The 23,064-nt window shown below is 33.2% G+C and overlaps 3 protein-coding genes across 7 annotated transcripts; 1 reads left to right on the forward strand and 2 right to left on the reverse strand.

The window, feature by feature from the left end:
• Positions 1–510: 510 nt before the first annotated feature.
• LOC108201292 (CBL-interacting serine/threonine-protein kinase 23) lies at positions 511–14,530 on the forward strand. Of its 5 annotated transcripts, XR_001802895.2 has the most exons (16): positions 554–1,516; positions 2,673–2,735; positions 3,043–3,114; positions 3,205–3,312; positions 3,418–3,498; positions 3,672–3,725; positions 3,811–3,936; positions 5,949–6,038; positions 6,213–6,332; positions 6,426–6,554; positions 6,916–7,032; positions 7,341–7,397; positions 7,498–7,572; positions 13,798–13,877; positions 14,129–14,189; positions 14,281–14,530. XR_001802895.2 is itself a non-coding variant. In XM_017369590.2 (15 exons), the coding sequence occupies exons 1-14, from the start codon at positions 1,313–1,315 to the stop codon at positions 13,858–13,860; spliced, it is 1,356 nt and encodes a 451-aa protein (XP_017225079.1). In that variant the 5' UTR covers positions 511–1,312; the 3' UTR covers positions 13,861–13,877; positions 14,281–14,530. The 5 variants fall into 5 exon arrangements, 4 of the variants coding, with proteins under 4 accessions (XP_017225079.1, XP_063941873.1, XP_017225074.1 ...); XM_017369590.2 differs by lacking the exon at positions 14,129–14,189 and having other exon boundaries at positions 511–1,516; positions 6,429–6,554; XM_017369585.2 differs by lacking the exon at positions 14,129–14,189.
• Positions 8,640–11,359, reverse strand: LOC108201276 (ETHYLENE INSENSITIVE 3-like 1 protein). Its single transcript, XM_017369568.2, has one exon. The coding sequence runs from the start codon at positions 11,207–11,209 to the stop codon at positions 9,038–9,040; it is 2,172 nt and encodes a 723-aa protein (XP_017225057.1). The 5' UTR covers positions 11,210–11,359; the 3' UTR covers positions 8,640–9,037.
• Positions 14,531–14,727: 197 nt separating the features above from the next.
• Positions 14,728–17,458, reverse strand: LOC108194542 (auxilin-related protein 2). The gene is made up of 7 exons (XM_017361513.2): positions 17,022–17,458; positions 16,109–16,431; positions 15,961–16,013; positions 15,735–15,788; positions 15,546–15,635; positions 15,238–15,414; positions 14,728–15,136 (listed from the first exon to the last, which is right to left on the reverse strand). The coding sequence occupies exons 1-7, from the start codon at positions 17,378–17,380 to the stop codon at positions 15,083–15,085; spliced, it is 1,110 nt and encodes a 369-aa protein (XP_017217002.1). The 5' UTR covers positions 17,381–17,458; the 3' UTR covers positions 14,728–15,082.
• Between the last annotated feature and the right edge of the window lie 5,606 nt (positions 17,459–23,064).

Raw genomic sequence — 23,064 nt, forward strand, 5'->3', positions numbered from 1 at the left:
AGTGTTATCCGGGGTTATTAAAATAAATTAATAAAATCAAATAAATTGTTAAACTTAAATATATTTACTCATCTATTAAAATATAATGGATAATGGATAAGTATTTTCAATATATATTATATATATATATATATATAATGGATAGGATACGATATTGCCATCAATAATTTCCAATCCGATCCCAGAATAATTATCGTTTGATTTGATTTTAAAAAAAATTTAATCACCATTTAATATATCTCATCTTAGTTTGATTTGATATAGACCGAACTGATTGCTTAGTCCCATTTGCAATTGCTCGTTAACGAAATATTTACGAGAGTAATTAAAAGTAAGTGGCCTACTTAGATATCAGCTTCCCAAGTAACAACCTTGAGAGCCTTTTGTTTTATTAACGCCAATAATTGTCCAAAGATATTACTATTATTATTATATAATATATAATATAATATCTGTATTATCTGTATTATTATATAATATCTGTATGGGAAAATGATTTTATAATACCGCTAAATTATTGTTTTAGATTATTATACACAAACGGTCACAGACTATCCATGTAGTATCTAGCACTTCCGATTTTCCCAAAAAGAAAAAGAAAAAAAAGATCGATCATCTTGAAATCAAGCAAAAAAGAATAAACCGAGTCAAACGATTCTTTTTCATTTCAGTGCCGGGTCAACTCGTTCATTAATGGGGTCATCTTATTTTTCATTCTTTTGAAACCCTATCAGACTTGTTTTTCCCCACCTGATTTTAGTTTTCTTGGCTATATTTGTAGTTTTCTTGAAAAGGGTAGTCTTCTACTTGATTTTTAGTTCTTTATAGGTGTGAATTTTAGTGAATCTTTGTAAAAAGACAGATTTTATTTAGGAAGATGAGTGTGAAGAAGTCTCAGGTTTGGCAGCCTTGTAAAAAGAAGAGATCTTGATTTTGTGGGCTTTGTTTTGTTTTTAAATATAAACTGAAACAATATATGCACACACATATATGTACAATTCATGGATGGTATTTGTATAATTCAGACTCTACAGTTAAAAAAGTCCACTTTTTAGACAAAAAATTGAGGGTAGTTCTTGAAAGTTTAGGAGGAAAGATTGGATCTTGGAGCTAATTATGGCTAGTTTTTGAAGTTTGAGCAAAAAAGATTGAATCTTGAAGAGGAATTGTGGTTAGTTTATGAAGATTGAGTAAAAAGATAGAATCTTGTAGTGAAATAATGGATGGAATCTGTAATATTTGAGGGGTTTGTAAAATTCTGTTGGTAGGGAGTTACTGTTGAATAGCTGTATGTAGAGAGAGATATCTGAAGATGGCATCAAAATCTTCGAGCAGTGGTGCTAGTAGCAGTAGTGGTGGCGGGAGGACTAAAGTGGGGAGGTATGAGTTGGGAAGGACACTAGGGGAGGGGTCATTTGCAAAGGTCAAATTTGCCAAGAATTCCGAGACTGGTGAAAATGTGGCTATTAAGATTATTGATAAAGAGAAAGTTCTCAAGCATAAAATGATTGGTCAGGTAAACATCCTAATGTTTTCCACTTTCTAGTCATGTCTTGCTTATTCTGATTCCATTTTGTTCAATAGTATAATTCGTGGTTGTTGACTTTTTTCACTGTTTGTGCTGGAACTTCTTTTGATCATAGCTCTAGTGGAAACTGATATATGATAAAACAACAATGAGTTGAGTAGGTGAACCATGAATGTATTTTTGTATATCTAGATCTTTGGTGGTTGGATAGTGTTCTGATTACCTAGATCCTTTGAGCAGTAAGTTAATGTTCCAGGTCTATAGTTGTGATCAGGAACAAGTTTTACTAAACAAAGAGCGGTGGTACTTGCAATTTCTTTAAGAAACTCTTTTATCGAATAACTAAGCTGTACAAAAAAATCGTGAAGCTAAATTATAATTACATATAACAGATATTAAAACTTCCTTCTGTTTTCATGTAAATAATTCCTTTGCCCCTCAGCAGACCAAAATATCTAACGATCATAGGTCAAACACATCATCAGAAAAGAAGGGCCTCTTTGAAAAAGATCTTTAAAGTCCGAATTTGGTTTCTTGGTCTCTTTGTCAAGTAACTGCTCAAGGCTTGAAGTGACTCATGACTGAATTATGTAAAGGAAGGAGGTATTTGCTATAAGCTTTCAGTTGGATTTAATGAAAATTTTAATTACCGTGGCTGCATACGACTTTAGTATTTTGAATTCATTGAACTTATTATAAAATACTCAAAGTATTCAAAGTTTAAAGAAATAAAAACCTTTTAGGAACTCTAAGGTAGGCCCCCCTGCCCTAGACACACTATAAAGACTCAAAATCAGTAACTCCTTTCATACAAAGGTGTTACTTATCCTACCTGGTTGTAGATGATATGCTATGCAGCTCTGCTATAATAAATATCAACTCGACTCTGTTAAAACTGATTCTATTCTTTGGAGATAAAATTGTAATGACATCCCACAAATTCGTATAGATTTTGTGTGCACTTCAATGTTCTAGTTTAGTAATTGATTATATATTCAAAAATTATCATGCTGTACTTTATTACTCAAAACTATTATGTATCGATTCTGTTAACATGTTAAACATGATATATTATTTTTACCAGTTAATTATTTTTTCCCCATAATATATGAAGTTACATCTAATGCATTCTTAACTTTTGCAGATTAAACGTGAAATTTCCACTATGAAATTAGTCAGACACCCGAATGTTATCCGTATGCATGAGGTAATAATGTCATATTGGATACATGTATACATATTCAAACTACGACTGAATTTCACTTCCACACTGTTCTTATATGTATGTATTTATGTTAGTATTGACATAGTATAACTTATTGAACTTTCCTCTCGCAATTGATAAAAGTAATTGTGGCTTACCTACATTACAGAGTTATTTCTTTTCTCCTTCTATTTTCACCCTGAAGTCATTTTCAAGTATAGATAGAGTTAATTATAAGTTTTTATTATCACGAGGGCTGTGATTTAGTTACGTTGGTTCTTTTCTTTAAACTTGAGATACTTTTGTGTAGGTTATGGCAAGTAAGACAAAGATATATATTGTCCTGGAATTTGTTACTGGCGGTGAACTCTTTGACAGAATTGTAAGTTTTTAATAGCGGGATCCCAACCTTTTCTTAAGCATCTTGTTATGAGATTTACCGTAATGTCATTATGTTTTATTGTTGATCAAGGCTTCCAAGGGTAGGCTGAAAGAAGATGAAGCGAGGAAGTACTTCCAGCATCTCATTAATGCTGTGAACTACTGCCATAGTCGAGGTGTTTTTCATAGAGATCTTAAGGTTTTTTTTAATGTTTGTTCGTAATAGTTATTTTGGATCCACTGTTTTATAGGTTTTGGAGTTTGTAAACTTTAATAGTTATGTCTTGAATTGTCTAATCCGCAGCCAGAAAATCTGCTGCTGGATGCAAATGGTGTTCTCAAGGTTTCGGATTTTGGTTTGAGTGCACTGCCTCAGCAAGTTCGGGTGAGTATTTTGGTTCATTCTGTCCATTTTTTACCATAATATGCCAAAATATTAAGTGGCACACTATTCTCTTACATGTACCTTCTTTGCATTAAAAAAAGTAGCATTTTAAGATGCACAAAATCTACAAGCATAATTCGTTTCTTGACTTAGCTTCTGTGTCCACTTATTAGGAGGATGGATTGCTTCACACAACTTGTGGAACTCCCAACTATGTGGCTCCTGAGGTATATTCTAACATGGGTGCATTAAATAAGTATTGTTTCTTCTTAGTTGTTGTCTTTTTCTAATTTTTGTTCATCACTTCATAAGGTGATCAATAATAAAGGTTATGATGGAGCCAAGGCAGATCTGTGGTCATGCGGTGTAATTCTTTATGTCCTTATGGCAGGTTATTTGCCTTTCGAAGAAGCCAACCTCATGGTGTTATACAAAAAGGTGATTCATGCTCATTTATACATTTGCAAATGTGTGCAAGACCTATTATTCGCGTTAAATTTTGTTTTCCCATCTTCTCATAAAAGTTACTCCCTCCGTCCCAGTGAATTGTATACAGTTTCCTTTTTGGGACGTCCCATCAATTGTATACATTCCAAAAGTAGTAAACTTTTATAATATAAAATATCATTACACCAACTACTTTCCTCCACTATCTCTATTCTATAATAATATAAACACTATTACACCCACTACTTTCCTCCACTATCTTAAATCTATTATTAAATATTAATGGGTCCCACCACTCTACCCACTTTTCATTTAACTTTACTCATTTCTTACACAATTTATTGGTCTCCGTGTCCCAGCCATTTGTATACAAATGACTGGGACGGAGGGAGTAAATGTCTATGTTTATATATTTATTTGTTCTGTGTAAAATATATACTTAATTCTTCTTTTGCTATTAATTTAACCATGATCCTTTATACCACTTGAAACTGGATAAAGAGTCCATAACTGCATTATATACCACTGCCACTTTAATTTGAAACCAGAGCAAAACTTCATAATAATTAATAAAGAGCCCTAATATATGCAACAAGGTAGTGCGGGCTCTATTGGTGAAGTTGATGAAGTATAAATATATTCACAGCTTACTCGGGGCAGCACTTACATTGAATTGACTGTGGTGAAGCTAACTGATAAAGTGACTGCAACCTAAAACATGTTAAAGGGAGGAACCTATGTTTGGACCCAAACATAAGTGAATTATAAACATGTTGTCACAGAGTATATCATAAATATTGTTGTCACGGAGCTTGACTAGTCACGGCATTTTCTAAAGGTCAGCTGGAGGGTTGACCAGCGAATTGTTGATGAACCAGTCGACTGGGGCAAATAGGTTTCGATTAGTCGAAATTGACTTGTCGACTATTCGATGGGCTGGTGCAAATCCAGTCCAAATTGAATACAGTTTTAAAGATAAACATATATTCTAAAATCCTAATTAACAGCAGCAACAACTTTTTACATATTTATAGATTGCTTAAAACTATGGTATATTGTATGTTATATCCTTATAAGGATATGCTGGGATCCATCTCAGGACATTATTGTGAGATCAGAATTGCGTAATACAAAGCAACTTACAGCCTGCAAGAACATGGAATTTACACGTACTTTATGTTGTTAGGAACCAGAGTAGCAGTAGTTTACAGTAGTCTGATAGCCCATATACAGCAAACCTGTTTGTATTTTCGGTATGCATGATAAAAATATAAGAAAATGGGACTTTGTTCCGCCAACTCTTCTCTGCCTTCTCTCTACAGTTTCTCTCTCTAGAAACTTTTATCTTCTTCTACAATATATCTCTGCATCTCTCTACAACTCTGTTCTTACTCTATCCCTGTTGAATTCTGCCCTAATCTTTGATATCTACCTGTTCACTACCACATCTATTTATCTGTTATATTCTATTTCTGCACTTAAACCTATAGAAAACTACAAAAACATTTAGAAAACTCATTCAGGAACCTCCAGATCCTGACATACATGTATATATATACAGAATATTTGATGAATGAGAATACAGCTTTTGAGGATACCTTATCAGTTTGTAGACGCCTAGAAGGAATGGAACAAACAGAGATGTTCTTAATTAGTTTATTTATTTTGTAATCAATGTATACTTATGGGAATGTTGAACTTCTGGTGTGTGAAACCACATATATAAGATATATATATAACTATATATGATTCTGATAATATAGTTTACGACTAGTTGACAAGCTGGATCTGCATCGACTGGACGTGACAACCATGATCATAAAGGTCCTTCATGGATCACATGTCCAAGTAGCATTTACTGGTTTGTCCTGTGTTTCTGGAGTTGATCTATTTGTATGTTTAACTATATTTTTTGCTCGCAACTACCATTCTAATATGAAAACTTTGATTTTTCATTAGTCTATATATATATTTATGACGGTCATTGGATTTGACACACACAGATAAATAAAGCAGACTTCTCTTGTCCTCCCTGGTTCTCTTCAAGTGCAAAGAAATTAATCAAGAGAATCCTGGACCCTAGTCCAGTAACAGTAAGTTGACGTACATCTCTTCCTCACTCGATTTTTGATGTATTTTTATCTCTAATTGGTCAATATATCAAAATCTATAATTTGTCAAAAGAATAAAAATTTGCAGTTTGAATTCCATGTTACTATGTTCCTAAGTTTACTAATGAATTAACATGTAATATACTTCTATAACAGCGGATAACTATTCAAGAGGTTATTGAGAACGAGTGGTTTAAAAAAGGATATCAGCGACCTAAATTTGAGCAAGAAGATGTCAGTCTTGACGATGTAGATGCCATTTTCGACGAAACAGGAGTAAGTTTTTTGAGAGTTATTTTTTAATCTACTTTCAAAATCTTCTTTCCTTAAATGTCATCTATAAACTTCATGCTAGCTGGCCCTTTATAGCAGGAATCTCCAAATCTCGTCGTGGAAAGGCGGGATGATCGTTCTGCAGCACCTGTCACTATGAATGCTTTTGAGCTCATTTCCAAATCTCAGGGCCTCAATTTGAGCTCTCTTTTTGAAAAACAAATGGTACACTCAGACCTCTAGTCTTTGAATCTGTGTTCTGCTAGAGTTCTTTTATAATTTTCTTATGCATTAGTGTAAGCTTTTGTGCCACGGGTATATCACTGATAAATGAGGATGATCTGAAATCCTATATTTGCCGTAATTATATGGTCCGGACCTTTTAGCCCTCGATTTTTTTATTATTTTTTTGAAAACTGATTTGTTTGGAATACGGTTGTGATATCTCATAGTTATAGGGCAACTACCATATCATTTTGAAACTGATAACAGTATGTTTCAGGTAGGAATTGCCATGCATGTCGTTATAGATATTATGTGACTATGCTTTTGGAATACAATATCTAATATTTCCTTTGTTAAATAGGGGCTCGTTAAACGAGAAACAAGATTCACATCTAAACGTCCTGCCAGTGAGATAATCTCAAAAATAGAGGAAGCTGCTTTGCCCTTGGGTTTTGATGTGAAGAAAAATAACTACAAGGTTTAGTATTTATGGCTTCTTATCAAATGTATCTTCATAGACATTAAAACAATTCCTGTTCCTTTTTATATAAAAATGAAAAAAGGAAAAGGTATCCCTGTTTTCTTCTGCGGTACTTTTAGTATAGAACTTTTACTCGACCAGTTTTCCAAATATGCAATTTCTAGCATGGCTACCTACGTCAGCCTGATTTAGATAATTGTATGTAATATTGTTTGTGCTCAAGCATTTTCTCAACCTTCTTTGTAATTGTATCTGTAAGCTATCCTTCTATCCTAATTTGATACTCAATGCCTTTTGTTCTTCAGCTGAAGTTGCACGGGGAGAAGAGTGGGCATAAGGGTCACTTATCTGTTGCAACTGAGGTTGCCTTCCCAAACCATTAAGCATTCTCATCTTAAAGAGAAATTGTACAGAAACTTATAGTTGTTTTGAAGTTCTTATATATGTTAAAATTTTCTCCAGATATTTGAAGTGGCACCGTCTCTTCACATGGTTGAGGTTCGGAAGGCTGGAGGAGATACTCTAGAATTTCACAAGGTAATCAATAAAAGTCTAGTTGCACTCATTGCATCCAGTGTCATGTTTCTCAAGTTGTCTTAAGAGAGTGCTCTATAGACTACAATATTGTTGCCAAGTTGTCTGAACTTTTACAAGTACTTGTCCTCAACTAATATACACAAGCTGCATAATTACGTTTGCCATTCTTGTGGTCCAACTAACAATGACTATAACAGTATATTTTCTAAAGTACTCTAATATTCATGTGTCTGACAGTGCTGCTGCAACAACCTTTGTCTTCTGCTTTTGCATGCATATAATAAAATCACTTCTCTTTCTCTAGTGGTATAAACGAATAAGCTGATTACTCATGTTGATTTGATGGTAAAAGTGAAGCTTTATAACAAAGTACAGCAGCTCTATTCTAAAGGTGAATGTACTACATGATGTATATAGCCTTAGATAATACTCGACAATTACCAAGTACCACGTACCGTATAATGTATATATCCTTAGATAGCACACACATCTAGTCACAATAATTTGTATCTCTGGTGCCATTTAGGGACTTATCGGAGGTGCAACCCAATATAAAAATTAAAAGACCTTTAATCTTGTAATATAAGTAACTTTATGGTTAAATTAGAATTAGGCATTAGCAACAAGTTGCATTTATGCCTTAAGATTTTACAATACATGTAACTTACTAAGTATTGCTTTACATGCTCAATAATTTGCCACTGGCATGCAAATATGACCAAAGCTTTCATTTTCCTTCTTTACCTTCTCTTTATGATATTGCAGTTGTCCTCATTATTGATAATAGTATTATTTTTCATGTCAACTCTTTTCAACACCAACTGATAATACTATCATTTTGCACTCAATTGGTCTAGTAACAATCATAGTTTCACAATTTTTCTCTATATAAGAAACTATATGCCCATCTTGCAACATAAAATTTTGAATATTGTAATGACGAAGTGATGCAAACATTTGCAATCTTAGATTTTTATCGAGAATAGTCATAAATACACGAATATTTAAATAACTCGAAGATGGAATAGGTTCCAACATTCAAATTAATTAGCAGTAACTGAGATGCATCATAGGAATGGGGATGAAATTGACAAACTGTATGCATCTTTAAGCTACTAATACTACCAATGCTTTGTAGGAGCAATGTTAAGCATACAAAGAGAGGATACTCTAGGTAGACTTCATTCATATATTTTATTTTACTATTGTAGTTTGCAAGCCAGTTTCGACTTGTAGTGCATACCCTGAAAACTGACTACAAACTATCCAGAATACATTAAGGAATCTGGAGTTGTTCCTACCCAGATTGAAAAAACCTAGACAGACCCGAATTCGATATAAACTTGAAGGAAGAGACCAAGTTCGGAAATTTATTTGACGACAATAATAAGTAGTAATTAAAAACTAACATAGGCGAGAGGCTTCCCCTAGCATAATGATACAATACAAAACAACCTTCAGAAGTTTACCCGAGTCCACCGTCGAATGAACTACCCCAGCCTTTCCACAAAGACCCGTCATGCTCTGAAAGTGAATCCATAGTGTAGTCAGCTGCCGCTAAATTGAAAGGCGAATCAAATTGTAAGTCCAAGGGGTTTTCATTGGGATTAGAATCAAAGATTGGATCATGTTCTTCACGCTGACCAAACTGTAAATGTGTTGATGGGAACACAGATTGATTCAAGGGCATGTTTGTTTCTTCAGAAATATTACCTTTCATCACTATACCCGGTCCGAAAAGGTTATTATTAAGTTGAGACATTTGCCGCTGCAGATTATGATCTCCTAGAATGTTAAGATTACCATTGTTGAGGTTCTGATTGTGGTGAATATGATCTTCAAGCATGTTAAGATTACCATTGCTGAGGTTCTGATGGTAAATATGATCTCCAAGAATATTAAGATTACCATCACTGAGATTCTGATTCTGGTGAATATGATCTCCTAGAATGTTAAGATTACCATTGCCGAGGTTCTGATTCTGGTGAATATGATCTCCTAGAATGTCAAGAGTATTATTGCCGAGGTTTTGATTCTGGTAAATATGTTTATCGCAGAAAGACACGAGTTCAGAAATCATCTTCTCCCCGTCGTTCGGAAGGCCAACCACAAAATCATTTACAGGAGCTTGATTTTTCACCAATTGGTCAGTTGGATTGGGTTGAACAGAAGGCATAGAATAGGCAGCGATATTACCATTGTTGATCTGAAAGGTTTTTACAGAGAGCCCTCGAGTAGAATGGTCAGTTGGATTGGGTTGAGCAGAAGGCATAGAAAAGTTTGTGGTATCATCATTGTCGATCTGGAAGGTTTCTATAGAGAGCCCTTGAGAAGAATCAATTTGGTGTGAGCAACTGATCTGGTGATTGTTTCTTAAATTGATGTCATAGAACCCAAATCGATGGTCATTATGCGGGCATTGTGGATAAATGCATGTATATACCTTTTTTCCCATGGCCATGAGCGGTGCATTAGATGGTTGTTTTCTTTTTGGCACAAATTTGATGACTCCGTCAACAAGCTCTCCATTAACTGGAGCAACCGGTGGCACTATCAGCCTATTGTTGGGTCCAGCAGTTCCCAAGTTAAAGAGGTTGGCATCATGAGGCTGACACTCCTCAATACAAATCTTCTGGATATCTTCCACTCCATCAACATTATAATCAGTAGTCTCACATAAGAAATATGACTCGTTGCAACCAATCACAGAATTTGAGTGGCCCAAATCAGGGTACGACTTTCGTGATAAAGATTCCTCCTGATTCATAATTGCCAGCCAAGTAGCAATCTCCTTGGCTGTCATCCTGTCCTGCAAGCCTTTGGATTGCCGCACAAGCTTGTGGATCTTGGAAATGTTAGGAGACATGTGCTTGATCACAGCAGTTAAGACACCAACCTTCCAAGCTTTCTTCAGATCATGAGGCTTCTTATATGGAGGGATTCCTTGGTCTTTAGGGATGCATAATTGAGGCCACCATTCCTCATTTCCTGTAGGCCACCATGGTGGGGCAATGCCTTTCTCCAATGGGAAACGCTTCTGTGGCGGGTCACAGTGCTGTATTAGAGCAGACAAAATTGAGCCAAGAGTAGTATCCTGAAGCTCTACCAAAGAGTGGGTGGGGGGAGTTGAGTTGTTATCTTCGTTCTTGCCCAGAATGGAATTATCGACTTGGTATTTTGCGATTGCAGCAGGTCCATTCCTGTCAAACCTAACTTTATCCTTCCACCATGCACGAAGATTGTCAGAGGCTCCGATGACGGGTTTTCCATTCTCGGGAATGATACCGTACACAAAACCCTGAGCTTTACATACTTCCATCATTTTCAGCATGTACTTTAGGATTATGTCCTGTGCCCGAGACATTTTCTTTCTTCGTGCTTTCTCTTGGGACTGACGTGGCTTAGCACTATCGAACACCTCCTTGCCTTTCTGTGCTTTAAGCCGTTGCAGGAGTATTGCATCTCTCCATATCCTTTTCTCTAGTTCATTGACATCTATTTCTTCGTGACTGATATCATCATCTCCGGTTTCGTCATGTTCAGATTCTAGTACCACCCTTCCTTCCCACATAGGGGCTCGAAGGAATTCAAGGTTACCATAGATCATCTCTTCGGAATCACCCATAGCATCACTCATAACAATAGAGCAAAGAAAGTATCAACTCAATATTTTGATGTGATTGTACCGTCCCCAGATGAGTTGTTCTTTATATAGTTGGCCTTTTAGCTCTCTGTCGAATGTTATCTGCTTGGCAATTTAATGACTTTGACGAATGGAGATCTCTAACTGACACAATTTCCACGCTACAATAAATGCAGAGATAAGAGTTATTAAATAATCATACAGATAAGCGTTGAGCGTTAGCAAGTCGAATTGAATGTGCCCTTGTTCACACTAAAATTAAAAGCTCGAACTAACTGTCATAATGAGTAGGCAAGTGTCATAGTGAGCAAGTGTCACTACCAACAAATACAGATGAGCGGATGTATGGGAGTAAATGAGACATATGGTTTGTGAGTTATTTAAGTTCGGATCGTAAAATGTTCGATTTTGGTTAGACATTAAAGGAGCCGAACTCGAACTCAAGTCTTGAGCTATTTGAATATTTTATGAAATCGTGCTTCAAATTACTCGGTTCGTCAGGCTTCTGAGCCTAATCGAGCCTATATTTTAATATTTATTAAGTATTATAGATATATTACTATATAAATATTTAATGTTTGAATAAATTTTACATAATAAATTGAGTCAAACTAAGCCGAACTCAAACTTATGGGACTTTTGTCGAACCAAGTTCCAAGCTTGAAAATTATCGTTCGGTCGAGCTCGAACCCAAACAAATTAGTTGTGCTTAAAATCGAGCCTTACAATGTTTGACTGGGCTCGACTCGTTACACCGCTAGGCAATTAAGAATCATTTATGTGTTACTAATTTGTTGAGATGAAAATAACCACCTACCCAAAGTATTGACAAATACAATTAAGGCCCCATTTGTTTTCTTCTGAACGACTGCTTAATGAGCTTAATTGAATGATTCAGGCGATTCATTTCATTTGATAACGTTTTATCTTAGAGCTGAGCGAATAATACATAGCTGAGCCATTCCTTCTTCAAATTTTAAATTATTAGTTCAACAGTCACTCTAATCTACGGCCAGCTGCTTTTGCAGTCGTGTATATCATTGTGTGAAAAAATTATTAACTTATGAATTAGCTATTTTATAGATAAAATTTGCTAGAAGTCATTAAAATTATTTTTTCATTATTTTTTAATTTATTCGATAAAATCTTTTTATAATACTTTTCTTAAAATTTATGCAATAATTAACATATCTATCTAATAGCATAACAATAATAGTTGAGGGACATTTATCCATGCTCAAATAAATTTGTTATATTTAAAGAATAAAACTGAGAAAAAACACCATTCAGACACCATTAAAATTTATATGCCAAACAATATTTATTATTCATCATTCAGATATTTTATTGATTCAGATATATTAATCAATCAGATATAACTCATTCAGATTTGCCAAATGACCCCTAAGGCCCTAAGTAGATAAGAATGTCATAATGAACGTAGATTTTACTTTGTGTCGTCAATGAAAAAAAAAAGAAATTGAGGAATCATTGTGTTAGTTTGTCGAGATGAAATTAAAAAATTATCCACCAACCAAAAGTATTGGCAAACAACAGTTGAATTGATAAGCATGTCGTAATGAACATTGTATTAAATTAACGTCACCAACGAAAAATAAAAGAAACAGAATGGCTCGCCTTAGTTATTAAGAATTGGTAGAAGAAGATCAAATATACATCACTGTTGCTAAAACAAACTTAAAACACGTGAATAGATTTTTTATTTAAAAGAAAAAGACGGGGAAAGAAAAGGAAACAAAAATTTAAGTAAAATATTAAGCAAAATATATACATATAGTTAAGTCTTTTGACATAGCTAAAACTAAAAAAGGAGTTGTCTATCTAGGGCGATCGGTTTACATCTACATCTTTCCCCATAGCCCTGGGGCTGTATTTCGATCTTCTATTTGCAAAATCTAAGGGACTCCGTTTCTATGGAGATTCTCCTTGGTCTAATTCCATGCCTTACGACGAACGGGGAGTTGGCGTAGTGTAAAGTGAATATTGGGGGAAGTAGAGCCAAATTCCCTTCTTAGGTATTCCAAAGGTGTAACCTAGGCAACGAATAAGGGGAAGCTGTTTCTAGTTCTACATTTGTATTTTGCTTTTTCTCTACTAATTCATTACTTTTATATCTAGGTCTACCATTAGGCACCTCTTCTTATTAAGACCGTAGAATGTTCCTGCAAATTATGCGCAAAGCTACGCATAACTTCAACCAGTGGTACTTATTTGTAATGTATGAAAATGCTTTTATTATGAAAGATTAATGGTTTTGTAAGTGTTGTTCTGAAAGATTTTTGAATGTATTCAGCTAGAATCTAAGTTGAAAGATCTTTGCTGGACTTGACAGTGGATTCTGGTTGCTTCTTGTCAGCTCTATACATCGCTTAAATTTCTTTAGTAGTTCCCCGTCCTATTTATCACATCTTTTATCTTATACCATTCCAGTCCCATGCGGCCATGCCCCATGCATATTGTATTGGTTCTTCTGTGTGCTTTCACATGTGTATGTGCTGTATCTCATTTTAAACCTGCATTTCTATGTATGTTAACTTGGTTGTTTTGCGATGAATGAACAGTTCTACAAAAACCTCTCAGTTGGATTAAATGATATTATTTGGAAAACTGGAGAGGAGGCATAAGGATATTCCAATCTCTAGTAAGTTCTAGTAACACCTAATTATTACTGCAAAAATTGTTCTAGTGTTGCATTGTATAATTGTTCTGAGAATGTTTTTAGAGCTTATTTTGTAGCCCGTAAGTTTGGAAAAAACAATTTACCATGAAATTCGATTTTAAAGGTTCTCATATCTTGAACATGTGGTCCCTTTTAGGTAATTAACAAGCCAAGTTTGGTCTAAAGTTTACATGCCCTAATACTTTTTATTTAAGAATTTTTTATATATGCAGCGATTGAATTTAAAAGGCAAAATAGTACCTTCCAACATACATATACGCGGCCTCAAATTTTGTGAGCGCAAAATGGACTCTTGGCTGATTATGAAATGTATCTGTTCTTAAAATGCCAAATATGCTGAATCACTCTATTTTTACTGGTGCAGGTGTTAACACTGGATTCATTTATCAGGCCAATTTTAGCCGAAATAGTATGGAAATTGTATAACAAGTGTTATTGTATTTTGATTGCGAGTATGATGCAAGTACTTGTACAAGGTATACACAAGTTGATGTTCCTTAAATATATATGTTTTATGATCTGAAATATTAGAAGTCTCTAGGTATTGAAGAACTGGGATGCATGTAACTAGATGGATTACACTTCAATAAATATCAATATGTTTTTGATAGACCTATTCATTTTTATTCGGGATATTATTAGCTTATTGAACCATTATATAAGAAATGAAAAAGTCAAGAAATCGGAATGTTAGATGAAAGGCAAGAAATTCGTTTCTCTCAGTTTAGGTCTCTTTAGCATTACCTTAATGACATTATCATCCATGATAAAGATTATTATTCTGCTGGCTCAGCCTGATGAATTTCCGGTTTTTCTTCTTCTTTGTTTTCTGGTATGGTAATCTGGGGAAGTTTGGTAAAATAACTGCCGTCTGCTGAAAATAAGCAGTCTGCAAATTGTTCTAATGAAAGGACTACATAAGAGCCAGGACACAGAACTTTTGTGACCGTGTACATTTCTTATTTCTTACATCTCCAGAATAATTAGTAAAAAAACAACAACATTATATTTAACAGAGACATGAATGTCGCAAATTCAGCATGAATTGGTGCTGAGAACCGATCCATCTAAAATCTTAAGGTGTTAGAGACAATACCCAAATAGATCTTATGATATATTTCAACAAACGGAGCGCTCAACTGAGTTGCAAACGCGTGTGGTACGGTCTATCCTCGAGATGAAACAATAACGTCTTGGGAGATATACGCATCCCATGCTTCCTGTATAAGTACACAAATTGAGTCATAAGGAGTTATCAGATTTTTAATTCTACTAAGAAGAGCTCTCATGCTAAAGGCATCAGAGATCAAAAACAACTTACCTGAAGGATTAAGAATATCCTCTGTGCAACATATTTCTGTAAGAGAGTTGCGCCTCTCTGCTGTAGTTTATCAGGATGAAGAAGTAGTCGTGCTTTCTGATAAGCCTTCTTCACATTTGAGCTCTGATACAGGCTCGTGTGAGGGATCGGACACCAACCACTGTTTTGCCATAATATCTGATAATATGAACCAGGAAAATAGGTAGAATTTCCAGTTAAAAACTTGCAGAAGTACTAATAATAATGTTAATAACATATGAAATGCCTTATATCTAGTATATATGAACCATCTTTAAGATCTGTCTTACATCCTGCAGTGTAGAGAGCAGCAATTCAATGTTTCGTTCTTTTCCAGATGACCACAACTTAATATTTTCTTCCAAAATTTTCATCTCCCTCTGTACATCGGACAAGTAATTAGAAGTTTTCACAATATTCTTCACAAATTAAAATGAGTGAGATACATCTCGTCGTCTGCAGAATATAACAGAACTTACAGACTCGTCGACTTCTCCCTGATCTTTGTCTGGTTTCCTTTTGTTCGGATACTCCTGCAAAAGAAGCGAAACAGAACAGAGCAAATAAATAACTTCATCGCGTAAAAAAAGTATGATGCCTTCCAAAAAAGTCCCTCTTTTTCCAATTTGTTTTTGTTCATAAGAAGTCCGGCACTTGAACAAATATCTTGATTGTACTCTTTTATGTGTAAATGTATTCTTATACCTCATGAATGTGCAGCACTGATTCACTTCCATCTGCGCCCCCATCTGGCATTTCTGCAATGAGTTCATATGATGGAAATTGTGCCTATTAAGAACATTCTCCATCCCTGGTGATTCAATTATCAAATACACGAAGATTAATCACTTACCAGTCGTTTCAGCTGACGAGCTGTGTGACAGATAGCTCTCTTTAGCCCACGCGATGGCTTCATCAACTCTGACTCCTTCATCACTCCCTTCGCGGTAACTGTAATTGGATCCAAACACAAAGGAGCTGCTAATCTCATTTTCATCGTCGTCATCCTCGTCGTCAGACTTACTTGTAGAGCCAGTCTGCGGATCATTGTCAGTAAACTGATATCCTACAGATGAAGGACGACTGAAGGGGAAATCTGGTATATCTTGAGGCCTTTGTTGTACTCCATGCATCATTTTTGATGATGCGTTCCACGTTTGTGGTACCATCATTGGCCTTTAGGGAAAAGAAAATCATTAGGATAACACTGAAAAAGACCCTACACATCAAACATACCAGTTGAAGCTGAAACCTCACACTTTCGGAACACTGAAAAAAGAAAAAGTATAAATTAATGTTACAATGGCCATTTTTTTAATACGGATTTTTTGATGTGGGTAGAAAGATACACAATAACAACCACTTTTTAGTTGGTTGACAGATTTCTATTGACTTTAATTATTAATAATGATGTTCTTCATGCACAAAAATCTTCGGCAATAACAATATTCACCAAACTAAAAGATAGTCTAGAAAGATTCTTTTTAATATCATAATAATAAGTTTTGTATTAGATCTGAGAATTAAATAGAACGAGATCGAAGTACAAATCAATTTCATTAATAATAATGTGTCAATAAAAATATTCACCAAACTAAAAGATATTTTAGAAAGATATTTTTAATATCATACTAATAAATTTTGTATTAGATCTGAGAATTAAATAAAAAGAGATCGAAATATATCGGAAAAATATAACGAGACGAAAGTATAAATAAAAATGTATTATCATTTCAATCGTATCGTCAACTAGCTCCGCCACTGACCTGAGTTTGGAAGCATCGAATGGCGAATAAACGTCATCGTCACTTGTCGGCGGACTAAACTCCTCCGAATTCAGCACCGACGTCGTATCCCCACCGCGAAACACTTCACTGCCGCAGCCTCTTGATGTCGAAATGATGAACTTGGGCAATTCGCGGCCATTTAAGTCCACGCTGTGTCTTACAGGATTATGGAACATGTCGTCGTAGAAATATTCCGAGGTTCTGCCGGGAAAGACGTGGCGTGGTGGCCCACCGAACACGTCGTCGAAGTCCTCGGGTTTAAGAGGTTTTATTTCGCGGTGAAAGCTACTTCGGCAAGTGTTTTTGGTTGATTTTCGGCTAAATATTTTCGCAAACATTTTGCGGATTATCGTAAAATTATGTAGAGAATATAGCGAATGCACAGCAGAAGAATTTGGTTTGTGTATGAGACTTGCCTGCATGGCCTGCATAGGCTATAGCTGCGTGCTATATATAGGCATGTACACAGATGAAATTTAATTTCAATTAAATTTTTTCGCTTTGAGTTACCGTAAAAGATTTACTCAATGACCAAATAAAAAACTGTCTTAAAAATAAAGCTCGAAAATATTTGTCCTAGTAAACGTTATTAAAAACTATATTTTCTTATAAGTATTCCACTTTATAATTTAGGACACCATATAAGACAAGTCTGTTGAATTCTCTTAAAAATTACTCCCTCCGTCCCAGTGAGTTATATACACTGGGATTGGACACGGAAACCAAGAAAATGTGTAAGAAATGAGTAAAGTTAAATGGAAAGTGGGTAAAGTGGTGGGACCCATATATTTTATAATAATAGATTTGAGATAGTGGAGGAAGTTAGTGGATGTAATAGTATTATAAAAAGGAGATAGTGGGAGAATGTAGTGGGTGTAGTAGTATTTTATATTATAAAAAGTTGCTATTTTGAGAATGTATAGAAATGATGGGACATCCCAAAAAGAAAACTGTATAGAATTGATTGGGACGGAGGGAGTACTGTGTAATCAACTCTTTCGCTGAGATGCTCCCGGAGAAAAAGAATAGAAGAAAGAACTCTTTCGCTTAAATGCTCACTATATAACTTAGCATAACAACGGAGCACGGTTGTAATTAAAGGCACCGAGTAATGTATAATCACACAAATTTGATAGAATTGTATAGGGAAAGAGAGGATAAAACTAAGGATACTTAATCAATTCAATTATTAAAAAGAAAATAAAACTATTATTCAAACATATATGAGTTTCCCCTTGAAAATTCGAAAATTGAGAGTAGCTGCAAGCATAGATAACGCGTTTATTGATACTTTTGAAGTGACTGTGTCATTTCATACGGTGCTCGACTTTTTAGCGTGTGATCAAATAAATAATTAATACTAGCTTATGACTCGTGCAATGCACGGGCGGTTATAATATTTGCTATTTTATCGTATATATTTTAATTCAAAATAATATTATTGTGAGAATAAAATTATGAAAAAATTTTATTTAACAGATGATAAATTCTTAATAGTTAATTTCGTCAAATGGCTAATAAAAAATTAGGTCGAACATATATATTTTACTCAGAATGTTAAAATACGTTTTTTTTTCATGTTATAATTTAAGGAGATCTATAAAATTAGATATAAATCAATCAATCAATCTTTTAATATTTCGTTATTGATAATTAATAATATAGTATGTTAAATATTAAGTTGAAAAGACGCGTAAAACCAAATACCGACCCATCATACTAACCTAAATGTTTTGGTTTAACAGATAATAAAAAATATATTATAACATGTTATAAATTAGGGAGGTTCGTGGGTTGAATACCAACCGGCTCACCGAACTCGACTGACCTACCGATTAACTGAACTTTTCATGTTTCGGATTTAACAGTATAATAGTATATTATAGATTTATAATATTACTTTTAAAGTGAGTCCATTAGTGTATTTAAAAATAATGTTAATGTATTTTGGTTGAAAAATATCACAGGTTATTTATTAAATTATATAGAATAATATATTTTTTATATATGTAGCTCTTGTTAACTGTAGAAGATCCGTTTTTTAGTTAGAAAATTTAAAAAAGATAATGTGTTTTAGTTAAAAAGGTAATTACTATGTTTCTCGATATTATTTTAAATGATGGAGTTTTTTTAGTTAGAAAATATAAAAAAAGATAACATATTTTAATTAAAAAGAATAATTGGTACATAGATAAACCCGTATTTTGGCCTAAGTACCGACTGACCAAACTTTCAATGTTTCGGCTTTCGGCTTTAATAGTATAATATAGATATATAATACCTTTTTTATATAAATGTTGCATGTGTTATTTTTAGAAAATCGATTTTTTAGTTAGGATTCTGAAAAAGATAATGTGTTTTAGTTAAAAAGAGTAGTTGCTATGTTGTCCAATATTATTTTTATAAAATTGAGTTTTTTTAGTTAGAACATATAAAAAAAGATAATAGATTTTTTAGTTAAAAAGATAATTGATTATATAAGTAGGCCTATAATTTGGCCCAAGTACCGACCGACCAAACTTTTAATGTTCCGGTTTTAATAATATAGTAAACTAATATTATTGTGAGAACAAAATCATGATATATGTAGCCCGTGTTAATTGTAGAAGATCTATTTTTTTGTTAGAATATATAAAAAAGATGTTGTGTTTTAGTTAAAAAGGTAATTACTATGTTTTTCGATGATATTTTAGATAATGGAGTTTTTTTAGTTAGAAAATATAAAAAAAGATAACATATTTTAGTTAAAAAGAATAATTGGTATATAGATAGGCCCGTATTTTGGCCCAATTACCGACTGACCAAACTTTCAATGTTTCGGCTTTAATAGTATAGTATAGATAGTATAGATGCCTATGTATTTTTTAAGATTTGACTTTAATTTTTGATATAGTCAAATAGGTCTTATATTTGTTTTATGTTTTGATCTTATATTTGTTTTATGTATTGATTTGTTTATATTTTGTTTGAAGCCCGCTAATTATAAAAGTCCGTATAAAAGCCCGCGTACCGACCGATCAAAATTTTAATGTTTCGGCTTTGATAGTGTAGTATTTTTTAAGGTTTGATTTTGGTTTTGGTATAGCTAAATAGGTTTTATATTTGTTTTATGTTTTGATCGTAGATTTGTTTTATGTTTTGATTTTTTATATTTTGTTTGAAGCCCACTAATTTTGTTTGAAGCCCGCTAATTGTAAAAGTCCGTATAAAAGCCCGCGTACCGACCGACCAAACTTTTAATGTTTCGGCTTTAATAGTATAGTATAGATATGTAGTATTTGTGTTATTTAAATTTGTTAATTGAAGTACTTAATCAATTAAATAAACATTATTTTTGGATATAATATATAAATATAGTATTGGAGAGTTTGTATTTATCAAAATACTGAATCAATTAAATAAATTTTATTTGGAATATAATATAATAGCACATGTATATATTAGAAAAATTTTAAATATGATAAAGAAGTTCTCGTAGAGGTAAACCTTATATTTTTTTCACTTGCTTTTTGATATATATATTTTTCTTGAATATTCAATTTGACAACAGTACATGACTCTAATTCTCTACCTCGTACTCTGCTTCAAGACAAATCTCGCTAAAAGTTGAGTTTTTTTGTGGGTTCTAATAAATTATGGAAAATAGCTAAACGGGGCCCGGGACAGACAAAGGAGAGTGAGGAATTTTGTATCGTGGACCCTTAGGAAATCCCAAATTATTATTTTCGATTTATCTTTTTCTGCTGCTTTTTGTTTCGTCCAGGCCTACAAATAATTCAAAGAGGAAATATCTAAACTTGTTGAACAAAAAAACGCAGATATTTATTGGCTTCGTACGGTCGGTAGATTTCCGTAAAAACACTATAATGACTGCACAGTTATGTTTAAGTGAGATAGAGAATATTAATTTTTATTTCCTGTATTTCCCCTTTTATTTTAATGCAAAAAGAAATTTCTGCAAAAAAAAGATAGAGGATATTTTTTTTAAAGATTATTTCTTATTCCCTTAGTCCCATTTTTACATGTCAAAATTATACATATTAAGCAAATATTATTTAAATATTTAATTTATTTGTAAGTGCACTCAATAAATTGTGTCATGAGCATATGTGTATTATTCCGACATTGGAAATTGTATTCCAAAAACATCCTAAGAAAAATTATTCGAAAAATTATTTTACAAAAAAGTGAGACATGTATTTTTTTGAAAAGAGACATATAAAATGAGACGGAGAGAATATTTATTTGAGTTATAAATAATTTATATTAAATTTTTTTAAAATTCTTATACTGTCATCTTTAATATAATCTTCAATATTATACATTTAATCTTCCCAATGTATATTAAATTTTGTAACAAATATACATATAGGTACTTAAGTCTTGATATTGAAATTAATACTGTACATCCTATTTAAATTTATATGATTGTAATTTATATCTACTTGATGTTTGTAAACTCTTTATAAATTAATAATTAAATTGATTAAATTATATCTCACTAACTTTTTAAATAATATGCTACTAACTTAATTAATCATTGGAGATTTTACTAGATCTAGAAGTAAATAATCAACAACGAATTGGAGACATATTTAGAAATCTTTTGAAGTCTAAATTTCATCTAAAAAAGAGGTGACGAAGCGGATAAAATACAATTATTTGTAACTTTTTTAGATACATTCGCTGTAGTTGCCAGCTTCTTAGTTTATTTTCTTTCTCTCGACCTTTTCTTCTTGCTGTGGGTAATTTGTCAGGGCATGTGTTTTTGTCGCACAATACCAAAATATCTCTTTGCATGTCGTAGTATACGTAGACGCAGTTGTTTGTGTAGGAGAGCTTTGTGGTCACCTGAAATAGCCGAAGCAAAAGTCCTTATTCTTGCACCAAAGCTAGGAAATAACTGCGCATGAAGGAGGTAATTTTGGACAAGTAGAATTTCTCATAATCATGAGCTCATCGTGAATCTTAGATTGTGTTGTGTACATTCTGATGGCCCGGATGGAATGAAATAAGAGAGGATGGAATAATTTCAATTATTTCATAATATATTATTTCAAAAAAGAATTTCATAATACATACATACATATATATATATATATATATATATATATATATAATAAAAACATGAATAATCAATTATATGCCTATTATGATATAATGAAATTTAGAGAGCGGTTTAGACAACAAAAAAAAAATATATATATTTCGGTATCATATTTCAAATTTAGAAATTCACAACCAAATTTCTGATAGGGCTGAATTAGGTCATTAAAAATTTACTCAAATATACTTAGTTAAATACTAAATTTATGGCCATCATTCATGAACCTTGGAATTTAATCTAAAATCTGAATATGAATTTTAACTTTAGCAGACTGCACATTCTGAAAAGTTACTTCAATAATACTCCCTCTGTCCCCCTCAATTGTTTACATTGGAGAGGGACACGGAAACCAAGACAATATATAAAAAATTCGTAAAGTTAGATGGAAAGTGGGTAAAGTGGTGGGACCTATCAATATTTAATAATATATTTGAGATAGTGGAGGAAATTAGTAGGGGTGTAATAGTAGTTTTTATTGTTAAATATTAGATATTAGGGGAAGATAATGAGTGTAATGATGGAAAAAACTTACTATTTATAGTAACGTAAAGAAATGAGAGGGACATCCAAAATAGTAACCGTAAAGAAATGAGAGAGACAGAGGGAGTATACATTTTAAAAAATCGTAAGAAACTGCAAAATGAAATATTAATATTGTGTATGAGAGAATGGAATGAAATTTATACTATAAATTTGAGGTGATTAAATAGAGTGTCCCCGCTTTCTCTTTTCTCATAAAATTTTATATATTTTCATTCTATTATCCCCATTTCATTTCATTTCATGCACGTGAATACACCTAAAATCCACGTCTGGGGACGTTAGCAAATGGAACCGCATTGAAAGCAACTTCAACAGCATTTTAATACATTTCTTAAATATAATATAAAATATTGGATCCTAGTGATTTAAGAT

The sequence above is a fragment of the Daucus carota genome, chromosome 1 (genome assembly GCF_001625215.2).
Source record: "Daucus carota subsp. sativus chromosome 1, DH1 v3.0, whole genome shotgun sequence".
In the NCBI taxonomy this organism is placed as follows: Eukaryota; Viridiplantae; Streptophyta; class Magnoliopsida; order Apiales; family Apiaceae; genus Daucus; species Daucus carota.

Coding starts and splice junctions, on each gene's coding strand:
- LOC108201292 (XM_017369585.2), top strand. CDS start 1,313: ATGGCATCAAAATCTTCGAGCAGTGGTGCTAGTAGCAGTAGTGGTGGC. Junction 3,115..3,204: donor GTGAACTCTTTGACAGAATT/GTAAGTTTTTAA, acceptor TTGTTGATCAAG/GCTTCCAAGGGTAGGCTGAA. Junction 3,499..3,671: donor CACTGCCTCAGCAAGTTCGG/GTGAGTATTTTG, acceptor TCCACTTATTAG/GAGGATGGATTGCTTCACAC.
- LOC108201276 (XM_017369568.2), bottom strand. CDS start 11,209: ATGAGTGATGCTATGGGTGATTCCGAAGAGATGATCTATGGTAACCTT.
- LOC108194542 (XM_017361513.2), bottom strand. CDS start 17,380: ATGTTTGCGAAAATATTTAGCCGAAAATCAACCAAAAACACTTGCCGA. Junction 16,432..17,021: donor TTCGATGCTTCCAAACTCAG/GTCAGTGGCGGA, acceptor TTTTCCCTAAAG/GCCAATGATGGTACCACAAA. Junction 15,636..15,734: donor AGGGAGAAGTCGACGAGTCT/GTAAGTTCTGTT, acceptor TCCGATGTACAG/AGGGAGATGAAAATTTTGGA.